Source organism: Parasteatoda tepidariorum, chromosome 10 (assembly GCF_982258835.1).
Source record: "Parasteatoda tepidariorum strain Cologne lab strain chromosome 10, Ptep-v5.0, whole genome shotgun sequence".
NCBI lineage: Eukaryota > Metazoa > Arthropoda > Arachnida > Araneae > Theridiidae > Parasteatoda > Parasteatoda tepidariorum.
In genome coordinates this window covers 19238195-19253693 of record NC_141764.1, presented here as the reverse complement: position 1 = coordinate 19253693, position 15499 = coordinate 19238195, and the positions used below count along the sequence as shown (strand labels likewise).

The 15499-nt window shown below is 31.6% G+C and overlaps 1 protein-coding gene across 4 annotated transcripts in view; it reads left to right on the top strand.

The window, feature by feature from the left end:
• Window positions 1-15499, top strand: part of LOC107438819 (uncharacterized) — a 130514-nt gene that overhangs the window by 42603 nt on the left and 72412 nt on the right. For all 4 annotated transcript variants that reach the window (XM_087153915.1, XM_087153913.1, XM_087153914.1 and 1 more), the window contains exons 2-7: window positions 5049-5112; window positions 5290-5315; window positions 6893-6935; window positions 10242-10263; window positions 12950-13012; window positions 14424-14773. In XM_087153915.1, the coding sequence (XP_087010041.1) occupies window positions 5307-5315; window positions 6893-6935; window positions 10242-10263; window positions 12950-13012; window positions 14424-14773 (487 nt within the window). In that variant the 5' untranslated portion in view covers window positions 5049-5112; window positions 5290-5306. The remainder of the gene's footprint in view (window positions 1-5048; window positions 5113-5289; window positions 5316-6892; window positions 6936-10241; window positions 10264-12949; window positions 13013-14423; window positions 14774-15499) is intronic.

The window sequence follows — 15499 nt, the reverse complement described above, 5'->3', positions numbered from 1 at the left end:
CCTTAATAAGGTTTCAATTTATAAATTATATTTTTATTCAAGTTGAACCGTAACAAAAGTAACATTTTTTGTCTAAAAAAGTTACGAAGATTAAGGCTTCAGAATTTCGGAACGTAGGCACGGTAGTTATAATGTGATCAGTAGAGCCCGGATTTTGATGACCTAAAAATTCTCAACTAATGCCCTTAAAAAGTGCAAAAAATGCCCTTAAAAATGCAAAAATTGCGCAAAAAATGCCTTAAATAAAGTAAAAATATTGCATTAAAAAAATGTTTTGCTCTTAAAAATTATTATGAGTCATTTAAAAAATATAAAGCAATGCAATACTTGTTCTCATACTTGCAATACTCGTTCATTAAAGTTTGAAAAATATGTTTTATATCCTAAAATAACAAAAAAAGGAAAATATATTGACACCAAAATATTTTTATTTTGTATAGAAACTTTAATAGATATAACAACTTCCATCTCATAATATTACTAAATATTAGAATTACATTGGATTATTAACTGTTTTTTGATAATTTGATATGTAAACGAGCGTCTCTTGTCTGAAAGTAAATTTTCATTCCTGCAGAAGTGCGTACTTGAAAAGGACGGTCTCACTTACTGACAATTCTTCTTCAATTTGAAAAGATTTTGCTTCACCTGTTAATATCCTAGAGATTTTCTTCATTGTTTGGAAGCCAGTGTAATAATGAAAATTGATTTAAAAAAATAATATAAATTGGAAAAAATTAAAAAGAAAACTTTAAAAAATGCATTAAAATGCAAAATACACCCCAAAATTTAAAGAAAAATGCCCTATAGATCTAAAAAAATGCTCTAAAAGACAAAAAATGTCCAAAAATGCAAAAAATGCAAAAAAAATGCAAATGTCATCAAAATCCGGGCCTTAGTGATCAGCATCACGTGGGAAAAGAAACTTCTCAAACAGTAAACTTAATATTTATGATTCAGTTGATAAAATTGTAGAAGTTTGTGTTATCAGTTCAAGAAATGGTTGCGGAGGCAAAAGAAATGGCAAAAAGATGGCGAAATAGAATCACAACCAGTGCAGGAGGCTTGAGAGCCTTTGAAACACTGAGGCACCTTCTATATTTACACACAATTGCAGACAATAAGCAGCAAATGTCGAAAACATATTATTGGCGCCAAAAATAAAACATAGTCTGACCAGAATTTACAATTATTTTAAATGAATAAATGTGCTTATTCATCTTTCTTTTGCATCGTAAATAGTTTTGCATTAAGTGCATGTTTCTTTAATTGAAATTGTTTATACTTATTATAACTTCTTCAAGTTCATCAAGTTCACTTAATTTTCAAGTCCATTGCTACTTTAAAATTTTTTATTCATTTGCAAGTCATTATTTTATGCTTTTTATTCGTCGTTTCCCTGTATCTATCATTTTCAATGAATAGTCCAGTGAGCAGCAATTGCTCAAGATTCTACTGTTATCAATAAATAATAGACATATTGATAATAAAAGCTGTAATTATTTCATGCATAATATCATAATATTTTAAATTAGCTGCTAAAGTTTCCAGCAGGTAAAATTAATTGCTGCAATCGTAGTATAGACTCTCTATAAAAATGCTTTAAAGCTTTGAGTGTTCAGTGACATTTTAAAGTGTAAAATGAGGTTAGAGCCGAAGGATTTTGCATTTCTCAGTTGCTAACGTTTTTTTATATAACCCTCGTTAAACAGCTGATCCAAATTTTTTGAGTTTACGTCTACTTATGTTGAATTCCGAAGCTAATCCAGATGGCAAGGGAGCTCCTGGATCAAGTATTGAGAGAAATTTGTCTTCGTGGAGGACTTTTTGATGGAACTATACAGCATTTGCGTTACATAGAGAGGAAGACCACAAGAATTACCCAGGGTTAGACCCATGATCCGTCCGACACTGAGGATATTTCACATCAGCAGTTTGATTACTGCAAACCGGATGCGAAATTCGCATCTCAGCCCTGGCTGGGATTCGAACCCGGTTCACCTCATTGGAAGTTGAAAGCTCTCTCCTCTGAGCCATCGCTGTTCAAAACGTTTAACTAAATCGACACTAACTTTTGAACTTTTAACGATCTCAGATTCATTCTTGTTGAACATCCGAAGACTATATAGCTGTTGCATGTGTGCACTACACTACCGTAATTTAGAACTAGGTGCTGAATCTAAATTGAGTTGTTCAACATGTTGTTCAATTGTGTTGTTCATCAATTGTGTAGCTCATCACACCAAACCTCAACGTGTAATATCGGTTGTAATCAGCTGACCCCCTCAACCACCCAAACAAGCTGGGTCTTTTCCAAGCATGGAACCACAACAGAGATGGCATAAAAGTGAACTTCGAAACACTTCCAAGCCCACCACACAGAATGTGGGAGGAGCACTCGCACCGGACAGAGACATAATATATAATAACTAGGAGGCTCCGCCCCCTGCTCGCTAACGCTCGCCAACCCCCGAGAATTGCTACGCAATCCTATGTGGTTCACGCCGTAAACCATAGCTCGCTGCGCTCGCTCGCCAATGAACACAATGTTCTAACACAAAGACATAATATATTATCATCAAAGACATAGTATTTTATCATCAAAGACACAGTATTGTACTTATGTAGAAGAATTCTACCAATGTTCTTATTGGCTTTTAAAAAAGTATATTAGCTATTTAGATTGTACATGGTGAATGAAAAAATCAAAACATTAGCTAAATAAGAAACATATTAGCAAAATAAATTATCAAATATTGCTTCACTAATATTCTGCATTTTAAAGCGTGAAAATTCAATGCATAAATAAACGCGAAATATAAAAAAATTCAATGCATTCAATACAAACACTTAAAACGTTTTTTAGACGTTTAGGTAGCTCCCAGTAGAAAAATATCAATTCAATAGCGGCCTTTTAAAGCGCTCTCACTTCAATTAATTAAATAATTCCTAATTGAGTTTAAATTAAATATTGTCATGTTTTTAGTGCATGAATCTGAATTGAACAACTGATAATGCTCACTCTGGTTATTGTTATCTGGTTGCTCACTACGTGCTCTTGCGCGCCGAATCCAATCAATTAAAAATGAAAACTGTTGCCAGCGCGAGAAAAGAAATATCATTGGTTTTATTGATACATACATACATACGTACGTATTAGCGTTTTATATAATATAGATAGATGATATCGCACCGGACACGTTGAAAATGACTCCCTGGCGATACACTCCGAATTCTAAAAATAATTGAAAGTAATTACAAGGAATCCACATTTAACGAATGTCTGGGTTTAAGGTGAGAAATAGAATGTTTTGTTAGCTACAATGTCATAAATGTATTACAATGAACTTTTTTAGTGAGCAATTTTTTTTCGATCGCCTTCATATTTAACGATTTAAATAATTTTGGAAACATGAACTAATATCAAAAACAATGAGAAACGATTAAAAAAAAATTACCCAGTACACTATCAGTTGCTAAAAATTATTCGAACCACACTGATGAACGATATTAAGGAATGGAAAATATTTTTCCAAAAACTCGAGAAAAACTGGTGGGGAATAAATGAAATCATGTATGCATGCAGTTTACTGTATGAAAATAAAATGCACAAAATGATAATTAAAATGCAATTCAGCAGTATAAACACATCAATAAATAAGGCATCTCAGCAAAGGCTTTTCAGGCATAAGATATGGCCAAGAATTTCAAAGAGGTCATCTTCCCTGACTCAAATGGCAGTGAAAATTATGTGGCCAGTATGGTTTGTTGTTGCCTCTGGCAGACATACAAGATGCAGTTTTTAATTTTTTGAATGATTCTGGATGGGGCATTGCGTGTTGCAGTTGCCTTCCCAAGAGCATGCCAAGCATATTCAGTAAGATTAGGGTCAGAGTATTTGACTGGCCATTTTATTTGCTGAATATCCTCACCTTCCAGATGGTCATCAGTCAGTCAGGCTATCTGTGCACCAGCATTGTCGTTCATAAAAATGAACCGAAGGACAACAGAAACCCTGAAACCTCGCACACAGGGCTCAAAAACCTGTTGTCTATACCTTCCCGCAGTCAAGGAATCTGTTCAGCTGTCAATCTCATGAAGCGGTGGGAGGGTATATTGCATACAATAAAAGTAAAATTGGATATTGGCTCTTCAAGAAGATCTACTATACCCTCGCATCTGTCCTATGATATCAGTGCCAGGTAATCTTTATCAGTAAAATGGCGTATTAAAGTTGAGCAAAGTTTCTTCAAATAAGTTGGAATGTTAATTAACGATAAGTTGGTTTATAAGAAAAGAGCCGTATCGCACATCGAATTAGTTGAAATATAATTCGTTCTCGTCTATTTCTTTTACCTAAATTAGATTTATTATTTGTTTGTGCATTTTATTGCAGCAGTGATATTTTCTGCATCTGGCAACTTACGATGCATAATAAGTTTGTTTATGTTCTACATGACTTCGCGCCTGTTTTTGTGTAAATATGTAATGATAGAAATGAAATCTTTCTGAAAGAATATTTGTGACAGAATATAGGCTGTGTTACTTAAAAGAACTGATACTTGAAGGGCTTGGCTTACTCGAAAAAGAATGGAAATAACAGTTGCTAAAGTAAACAAATGCCACGTTTCAACAACCAATCAGGATCGAGATAGCCATACTACGTCACTTGCAGGTATCCCACTAAGGATTAACTTTTGTATCACATGTCCACAAATCTCATTCATTGAAAATAAACTATTCATTTCTGTTTAGTTTTGTGCGTAAAACTTTCATTTATTTAATCTCTTGGAGATTATTAAAAATTATTCAAAATGAAAACAATGCAGCAAAGGCTTTATAAAACGATAAATATCAACTGCGGAAAATTCCAGGAACATTGCAATAATTGTCAATTAGATATTGTGGGTTTGATATGAACAATGTAATCAAAGCTTAATCAAGGATAGAATGAAATGAAATTGTTCAAATTATTAGTTTCTTATGTGTCTTAAGATGTAAGCAATTTAAGGCTTATGAACTATCTAATAAAAATATTTATTTTACAGATTTTTCTGATGTTGACTGAAGTATAACATCGTTTTCCGGACCCAAAAACAAACATCGAGAGAGGTAAATTTAAATTTCTTTATGCAAATTGTCTTTTTCATTAAAAACAATGTGATTATTTTTAATTTGATAAATATTTAGCAATATAAAATATTTCATGCAACTACATGCATTAAAATTACATAAAAATGTAATTTTAATACAAAAAGCTTAAAATACATATACTTTCATTCGTTTCAGGTTTCAAGTTGATATAAATGAGCAAGGTGAGTTTAAAAAAAATTTGTGATGTAATTTTTGCGTGCATGCATTTTATTAGTAAAATTAAATCAGTATATCTTAAAAATTATTATTCTCAAAAGCAAATTTCATAATAAAAAGTGATCTTAAAATTTTTTTAACGAAGCATTTAAACTATATCCTTTAAATACTTTCGTTCATTTTATAACATAAGTTTAACTGCAAGTAGCATTTTAATACAACCAAGGCACGATGTAAAAAGCATCACGAAAAATTACGCTATTGCTTTAACTTTCCAAATCACCGTAAAAGGGCTAATAATAAAAGTATAAAAATTTTCCGTATCCAATGACTTAAAAATCACAATTACGTCAAATTTTTTTTTGGAGATAAAAGTTTTTTTTTTTTGATGTTATATGCAACACTATGCTGAAAAGAACAAAATCGAGGACCTTTTTATTTATATATGATCTCATTAAATAAAACTACAAATAAATATCATTTTACTTTATTTACTTCTTACAGTTTGTTGTAAGTAAGGACTCCCCTAGCCATTCGTTTGGACCCGTGGCGTTAGGTATGGTAACGAGGAAGAACTATTTCAAATATGTGTGGAATCACTGTATAGAACAGTTTTTGCCTCGGAGAAAGGTAATCTTTTTTCTCCGGTTCATTCTGTTAGTCCTAGAGAGAAGAGAAGCTACCCTTCATGAAAAGCGCTTCCATCGCAGCAGTCGGCCTCAGATTTAGTGGAAGGGGGAGTTCGTTTCGTAGACAAACTATACAATAGCCTTAAAAAGCAATTGAATGGACAACTACCGACCAAGCAATCTTTCTTCTTACACAAGAAAAAATAGATGTTATTCTTAGTACACCTGCCATACTCTTCAAAAGAATGAACCTTATGTTGACCATGCATCTATCATGCCCTTATTTCCTTTCTTGACAGCTTACTATTGAAGTCAAAGTATTGTCCCAATATGCGATCTACCTGTGTAGTTACTTTTCGAATCGATAGATGGCGCTGCAAAAGCATAGTATAATAGAATATGTCGTCTAGTGGCACATTATACTTAAAAAAGCCTGAGTGCAGGGTATACTGGGCAGAGTGGCACTTAACCTTAAAAAAATATCAGTATAGTGTATACCGGGCAGTGGCACTTAACCTTAGCATTTTGCTTGGATCTGGTACAACTGATGGTACAAAATATCAGGTGCTATCAGGCGCCCTAAGCAACATCAGTTTAGGGTATATCAGCCATGTGTGTTTCAAGTAGTGGCACTAAAAGAGAAAAATTAAAGAAAATTACTAAAAAACTAAATGTCCATTTCACAAGTAGGTCGCATATTGGATAATACCGAAATCGATATTCAGTCTTATCAATAACGTTAAGAACTGAAATTGCGCTTTATTTTATTTTTTAATTTTTGTCACTGCTTTTTTTAAAATTAAATGTGTATATTTAATTTTAAAAAATGCTACTTGAGTGTTTATAACGACATGCTCGCTATAGCAATAATTCCGTTTGTTATTGAAAATAGTAGTTTTAACTTACTTTTACTGAAACCATTTTGAATTCTTTTAACTCCTTTTCTTTCGAAGGTTGACGACTCTCGTCCAAATACAAGATCAAGAGGTCCTGCAGGTGAGCATCAAAATTTTTCCAAATACTTTTTGGAAATTTTATATAAATAAATTTTAGTATTTAATGTTTTAAAATGAGTAAACCTTTAAAAGAAATGTCCGATTTTCTAACAATTGGATACATCCCTCCAAATATAGTTCACTCACCAGGAGTTGGCACCTGGCCCCAACTCCTCGGACGAAGAGTTCATTTTGCCGCGGGAGAAAGAGGTAAAAAATCCTTGCGCTTGAAATTGAGACAACCTTTAATGTGAGCCAAACGTTAACATTTTCAGTCACTTACATCGCTTTATCATCTGCTAGTGCGCATTCCATTGCTGTTGACGTATGCCTGTTTAGGCAGAGGGGATGCTATTGTTCTTGTTTTTTCAGAGGCGCCATCTAGGGCCATGAATTCGACTTCTGACACACCATACGTCGCACCCGTTTATAGGGCGAACCCATTCATTCATCCACAGATCGTAATTTTGACCTGAATCAGAGAACGATCATCTCCAATCCAGTACCTCCAGAGGTATTGATTTGTTATGGGAACATGGAGGACTTTTGCAACTCGACAGATTTAACGTGCATCAGTCACTTTACTACACGGGGCGGTCTTCGGCCGGTAAGGTTCGAACCCACGAACTCTCGAACATAGGCCCAGCGCCCTACCGACCAGGCTATCCCGGCTCATATACATTCCGTTACTCTAGCTAATTAAATATATTGCAGCAAATTGTCTAAAAAAAAAAAAAAGGTCAAACTGTCCACTCAAAGGAGAGAGATATCATGAAATTTATGAAACTAGGAGGCTTCGCCCCCTGCTCGCTGGTGCTCACCAACCCCCGGAACTGCTTTCACAGCTCATTTCGGATTGCTTCGCAATCCAATGCTCGCTTTGCTCGCTCATTGGATACGTTCTTAACGTCTAGTTTTTGTATACTTTTTTGAATACTGAAGTTCCGAAAACTTTTCACTGTAGAAAATTCTAAACCTGTACATTTCATTATTAATTTGAAATTGCAAACAGTTCTCATATTTTTCTTAATCACACTATTGTAAATTTCAGTTGTTGGGAAAAGTAACTGTTGTAAGTTTTGCTTTAAAGTCTTTCCCACCAGAGGGCTAAAGTCATGCGTTGTAAAACAATATAAAATAGTAGTCTGCCACTGAACGCCGGATGTAAAGCATCGGCTTTGATGAAGATAATTTTGTATTTTTAATTCTCTGAAGGGTACCACCTTAATAATATGGAATTTGTAAAATAAATGTATATATTTTTGATTGTTGATGAAGCCCCATTTCGTGTTTTCATCAGTGTTCAGAAGCAGAACAACTATAAGTTTTTTTATTTTATCACAAAAAAATAGAATGTATAAAAAACAAAGAAAAGAGTAAGAAAATGAGTATAGTCATAGAAAAAGTTAAAATTATAATATAGTATTTGTCAGTTAAAATAAAACTTTTTGTTTAAGTCATTGCTAACAATTCAAATTTCTCCGAGGCAATTCTAAAGTATAAATTAAGGTAGTATTGTTAAGCTGAAACACAATATTTTTAGTTTTGATGTCAATAATACAATTCAATTTTTCACGATTGTTTCCATTGTTAAGTTCAATGTCAACAATTCAAATTTTTCTGAGGCAACTCTTAACCTCTAAATATTATTTTTTTTACGTACACATTTCTAAACGTCAGTATTCAACCACAAAATAACTTAAAGTCCTCAAATTTAGCATGAAGTTGTAACATGTAATGAAAGAGGGTCATAGCAATAATAAAAGTAGAAGTAAAGTTAGTACTGTAAAATTAAAACAATATTTTTAATCAATGAACCAAGTTCTTCAAGAGGCAGTTGTGGAAGTAGGTTGTTTATTTAAAACTTTTTACATAATTTCTTTAACAACACAATTGTTAATTTGGGCATTTGGCGATACAACACTTTTAGAATTGAAGGATTTGTTACGTCAAGCGCTCAGGTATCATAATTTTGATCTAGTTGCGCTTCTATGTCATTTTGATTTATGTTGCTAAGTTAACTTTCAAAAAATTCTATGGCTGGCAACAGCATTTTTATTTTTTAAGTTGTTTATTTTTATTTCTTTTAGAATTCGTTATTTTTTTAGCGAAATGATTTTTAACCTAACAGAATTCTTTGTCGACTGTTTTCTCTATGAATGAAGAAAATAAAGTAAATATTTAACTGTTGTGAAAAGAATCTTATTTAGTTGTACAAAGTACTTCAGCCAAAATTTGGGAGTCACGTAAGAGAATTATATATATTAGATCAGAAACACATCATTAAACGGCAGAATGCTTTGGTGTTTTCAAAACAAAGCAAACGTTGCCACCGGCGGAAAAGAAATACAGCCAAAATTTGGGAGCCACGTAAGAGAATTATATATAATAGATATTTACTATTACAAAAATGCACAATAAAGATTGCGAAATAAATATTTTTGTCATACGATCACCAAATAGCAACCTTGTTCAGGATTCTTCACGTCGTTCTCTCAAATATAGCGAAATAGTATAGTCGGATGCCACGTGATGAAGGCGGAGCCAAGTGCCAACTCCTGGTGAACGAACTATACAAAACTAAGAATCTAAAGTAACATTAGAATTAAACACGGCAACGTTAGAATGATGATAATATATCATTTTGTACATTATCATAGTTTTTAAAATCTTTTGACTCAATAGTTTTTAGTATTTTGACATAAATGAATTTTGGTAAAGTAATATTAAGTATTTTAATTTAAATAAACTTTTAAAATAAATTGTTAAATAAACTGTCATAAATAGGTTTCTAACATTTTGGCCTTACTCTTAACCAAATAAATGATCATGAGATTTTGCAAGTAAACATTATTATTTTCCTAAATGCATTTTTAGAAAGATCATTTAACAAAGTAATATGTTAAAACAAATTAACGATTTTAGCATAATTTTCTTAACAATTTTAAAATACCATTTTAACATACATTAATTTTTAACGTATTTAATGACAATAAAGTAATACTTAGTTAAATTGTTAAATATAATCATAAAGTCAAGAGATTCTGAAATAAAACTTTAGTTACAAAATGCATTTCATTACTATCTTAATAATTAATATGATTATAATATTAAGAAATTAATAGTTTTAAATTTTTTAAAAAAAAAACAGTCTTTAAGATGTATCTAAACGATCTAAGCGACTTTTATAGCATTTTTACATTAATGATTTTTCAACTTTGTAGCGTAACGTTTAGCATGAGTTTTTAACATGAATTCTTAGAAAATTATTTAATTGTTTTAATTTAAAACTTAATATTTCTTTTAGGCTCATCTCAAGAAGCTATTAGGTAAATATTACTTTCAAGACTTTTGAATTCGTAAAATTATAAAATGTAATTACAATATACTCTCAATATCTCAAAGTTGAAGGGACGATAAAAAAAAAAAATCGAGATAGCAAGTTCAGCACTAAATGAGTTCTGAACGAGTTCTAAAAGTTCAGAATGAGTTCTACTAAATGAGCTCTAAAAGTTCAGAATTATGTTCAAAAAAGTAGAAATATATTCTGAAACATAACTCTAAAAAGTAGGGTTATGAAACATTAGAATGACTACGAATAAATATGTTTGTAATGATAGTTTACTATAAATCTAAAAACAATTATAATTTTATTTTCAAAAATAAAATGAAAATGAATTATCCATTAAATAGAAAAGAATTGATTTACAAAAAACTTACATTGTGATTTTTCTGGAGAAAAAAAAATCATTTTCTATTTCGTAAAAAATTTGATATAACAAGGTTTTGAGAAGAAACCCTTCGACATAGGAATTCAAATTAATAATAAGTGGATATACACCGAAGAGCCATTACATTATGACCACCCTACTAATAAAATGTAGGACCACCTTTAGCCCTCAAAACTGCAAGCACCCGAGTGGCATTGATTCCACAAGGTGCTGATAGGTAGTCTGAGGTATCTGGTACCAAGCGCTCACCAACTGGTCCTGCAATTCCCTCACATTGCGAGGGGGTAGTAGCGTGGCAGCACGAATTTGGTTTTCCAAGTAGGACCACAAATGCTCTATTGGATTAAGGTCAGATGAATTTGGGGGCCAAGACATGACTTGAAAGTCACTGGAATGTTCCTCGACGATTCGACCTTTATGACATGGTGTATTATCCTGTTGGTAAACACCATCCCCCGCAGAAAAAACTGTTGCCATGAATGGGTGAACCTGGTCTGCAACTATGTTCAAGTAGCTTACAGACGTCAGGGATTGTTCTATGAGGATTATGGGTCCTAATATGTCCCATGAAAACATTGTTCCTGGGTGAGAAACCATGAAAACCTGGGCGAGCCCATTGTTATAGATGGAGGATGGTCATAATCTAATGGCCCTTCGGTGTATAATGCCGAGGAAAAAAATAGTTTTTTGACTTAACAAGGTTTTCGAGCTATCGAAGTTCAAGATGTTCAGAGTATACTGTACAACTAATATTTTAACAATATAATAATTTGTATTAAATTGAAGAAATCCTATATTATGTAAGATTTGGAATTTGATTTTTTTTCCACCAAAAATACAGCACTCTGTAATTTAATTTCAGACTTTAACATTGGCTATGAGAAATCTTTGAGTGAATAAGAAAATTTTTAGTTTCATAAATACCCAAAATATTCCTTTTAAAACTTCTTATAAAACACTAAATTATATTAATATAACCACTTACAGTACTTTTCAGACAAATAATTGTATCAAGTAATAACACTTTGAAGCATTTTTTAACTAATATGTTGCGTATTGTGACAGTTTTAATTGATACTCAGAATGATAACGTTACATTCTTGCTAAAAACTTCCAAAAGAGTAAGTAAAAAACTAAATCTTTTTCATTAATTTTCCTATAATCTGATACAATAAATAATTTGATAATTTAGGAATAACATATAAATTGTTTGATGCATAGAATTCAATTATCAAATGATATATAATATTCAATTATATTCAAACATATAAAATTAAATTATATTTAAAAAGTTTGATAATATATTAATTATACATCAATTATTTAATATTAATTGTTAATAATACGGTCGGATCTCTATTTAACGCAGTCGCTTAATCCCAAAAATAAGTTCGTTATATGGAAAATTCGTTAAATGGAAAATCACTTTTTGAGATACTTAAACAACACAAATCAGGTTTTAAATTCATAAACACTAGACATAATTAAAAAAACAATCGATACATCTTTATCTTCTAAACTAGCATCTACTATTTATTTTGTAAATCTTAACCATGAAATAAATCTGCATGGAAAGCAAGAATAGAGCAAAGCATTATCCAGTGTTACACTATCATGCTACATACATTTTCAACTAAAAATGTTAAATATATCTACTAAATTATAGTTGCATTTCTTATAAAAGTAATTTTAAACATACATTATCTCATACGTTCTTAAATTTAAATGTATTCTGATAAAATTCATTACTTTTGTCTGTGTTTTTCGTTTGAAATGCAAACAAAAAGGGAAAGTGATTTTACTGCTTTCTCTAAGAATTAAGTGGCTTCGAAAATCAATTCAAGGTCGTTTCCCCCGTAAAATACGTTAACAAGTTTAAGATGTTCTAAAATATTTTAAGAAATAGGGAAAGTGGATCTCAAGGAAAAGTTCCGTTAAATAGAAAATTCACTTCGCTATTTGGAAGTTCTTTTAAGAAAAAATTTCCAAAATGTTCTTGGTTCCTCCAAAAAAATTGCGAAATAGAGAACTTCGCAAAATGGAAGTTCGTTAAACAGAAGTCCGACAGTTTATATATTTCATAATAGTCATTTTATACTGATATTGATAATGTTTAAATTATTGATTTGATGTAAATAATTGATAATATATAAATTATTTGGTAATACCTTCTCTTATATTATCTGATATAGCTCATACTTCATGCATTATTTAGTTCTGCCCATTCATAGTAACGTAGCTATTGTACAAATTTAATAAATGACCCGACAAATTGTCATTTCAGTTGTCCTACTAGAGGTTGCAATGGGTCTGGTCACATCAATGGGAAATTTACCAAACACAGAACGTAAGTATTTTTTCGACTTCTCTTTTTCATTTCATTTTAAAAGACTAGTAGCGCTGTTGATCAGATACAATTTGCTAAACGTCAGTAAATAAATGAGTCTTATGAATGTTGAATCTTGTGAAATAAAATAATGATTAATGTAGACAATACTATAGATTATATGAATTTATTAATACATAGTATATATATATGCCCTTTATTATTATTTTTGTATATATATATATATATATATATATATATATATATATATATATATATATATATATATATATATATATATATATATATATATATATATATATATATATATGCACCGAAAAGCCATTACATTATGACCACCCTGCTAATAACATGTAGGACCACCTTTAGTCCCCAAAACTGCTAACACCCGCCGTGTCATTGATTCCACAAGGTGCTGATAGGTAGTCTGAGGTATCTGGTACCAAGCGCTCACTAACTGGTCCTGCAATTCCCTCACATTACGAGAGGACAGCGTGGCAGCACGAATTTGGTTTTCCAAGTAGGACCACAATTGCTCTATTGGATTAAGGTCAGGTGAGTTTGGGGGCCAAGACATGACGTGAAAGTCACTGGAATGTTCCTCGACAATTCGACCCTTATGACATGGTGCATTATCCTGTTGGTAAACCCGATCCCCCGCAAGAAAAACTGTAGCCATGACTGGGTGAACCTGGTCTACAACTATGCTCAAGTAGCTTACAGACGTCAGGGATTGTTCTATGAGGACTGTGGGTCCTAATATATATATATATATATATATATATATATATATATATATATATATATATATATATATATATATATATATATATATATATATATATATATATATATATATATATATATATATATATATATATATATATATATATATATATATATATATATATATATATATATATATATATATATATATATATATATATATATATATATATATATATATATACCGGAAGCTTCTGTGAAGGTGAACTTTGAATTTCATTACCCTTGAAAAAGTTTGCTTAAAATGTAAACAGAAAATTTATTTCCACTCGAACAGGTAATAGAAAACTGATCACTCACATTAATCAACAACGTGTGTAGTCCTTTCTCCCGCACTCTAGCGTAGGTTGTTCTTGGAAATTGATATTGCTGAATTGCATTTCTACAAGTGAAGACCTGCGCAGCTGAAACATTTCCTTAAATTTCACTGGCGAATAATTGGGTTTACTTTCTTCTGATGGATGCTTACGAAGAAATTAAAACTGTTCCTTCTTTTGTATTTCAAATTCGAATCGCTTTTTCTATTATATTTCTATTATATTTCATTATTACATGAACACTTTAATCACTTTTAACTTAATGTGTTTATATCTATATTTTGCAATTTTGTATTTAATTGTTGTAGGGTGGCCGGCTGTCCGTTGGCGGCCAAGAAACGAAAATTGCTGGACAGTTCGAGTAATGAATTCTCAGTATCAAAGACAAGAAGGTCTGAACAGAGGCGATCGACCTCCTCCGACAGTTCCAAAGTCAATCAAGAAGCGGAGAAAAAGCCAGTCACAGCCAGCAACAGCCAGCCAACCAGCGACACCAAGAGAAACGAAAAAGTAAACAGTCGCAAGAATGCCCAAGAAACTTCCCAAAGCAAACCGAGTGGACTGGTCAACGGTACGACGTCAAATAAAAACAACGCCAAAGATAGCCAAGATTCCAAAACGGAAAAGAATCAGAAAAGGAATGGGGATAATAATAAAGGTATGATCAATGCATTAGCATTTAAGTCGATTGAAATGTAGGTAACAGTTGTCGCAAATACAAAAGAATTTCAAACTTTTTTGAGATTTATAATTTTTTAGACTCAAACGTTTTATTATGAAACACATGGTGTGTAGCGCTTTTAAAAAGTACTTATTTTTTATTTTCGCTATTTAAAAGCTCTTAAAGGTGCTTTTTTCATTGTGTATTTTTAAAAAGTGCTTAATTTTTCCTTTTCTAAAAATGAGAATTTTTTCTTTACCGTGTCAATTTTCGCCACGTATCACGCAAAAGCGTGCTATTTATATCATTCTATTCAACGTCTCAATTTCAGGCCTCGTTTTCCACCTTCTGAAATCGAACCGAAAAATCTCGAGAGCTTTTTATAATGGCTAATATAATCAAGAAAAGAGTTCTTGGTCAGAAACTGCTTATTTTATAATGATCATGTATAGTCTTTGAAAATTATTTTGCATTTTGTTTATGTATGTAGTGCTTAAAAATATTTATTGGGTGCTTAAAAAGTACTTAAAACGTGGTTAGGTTTTTTTGAAGGATTTGGATGCGCATCCTGAAAGACTTTTACGTTATACTAAAATTGTATTTATATTATATGTAATTTTAATGTACCACTGTCCGCTAATATATATTTGTAGCGACTATTTCCCAGAGCGTCTTAAACTTTCAACGGTGAGTGATAACTTTTGCTGAGAAACCTAACAAACA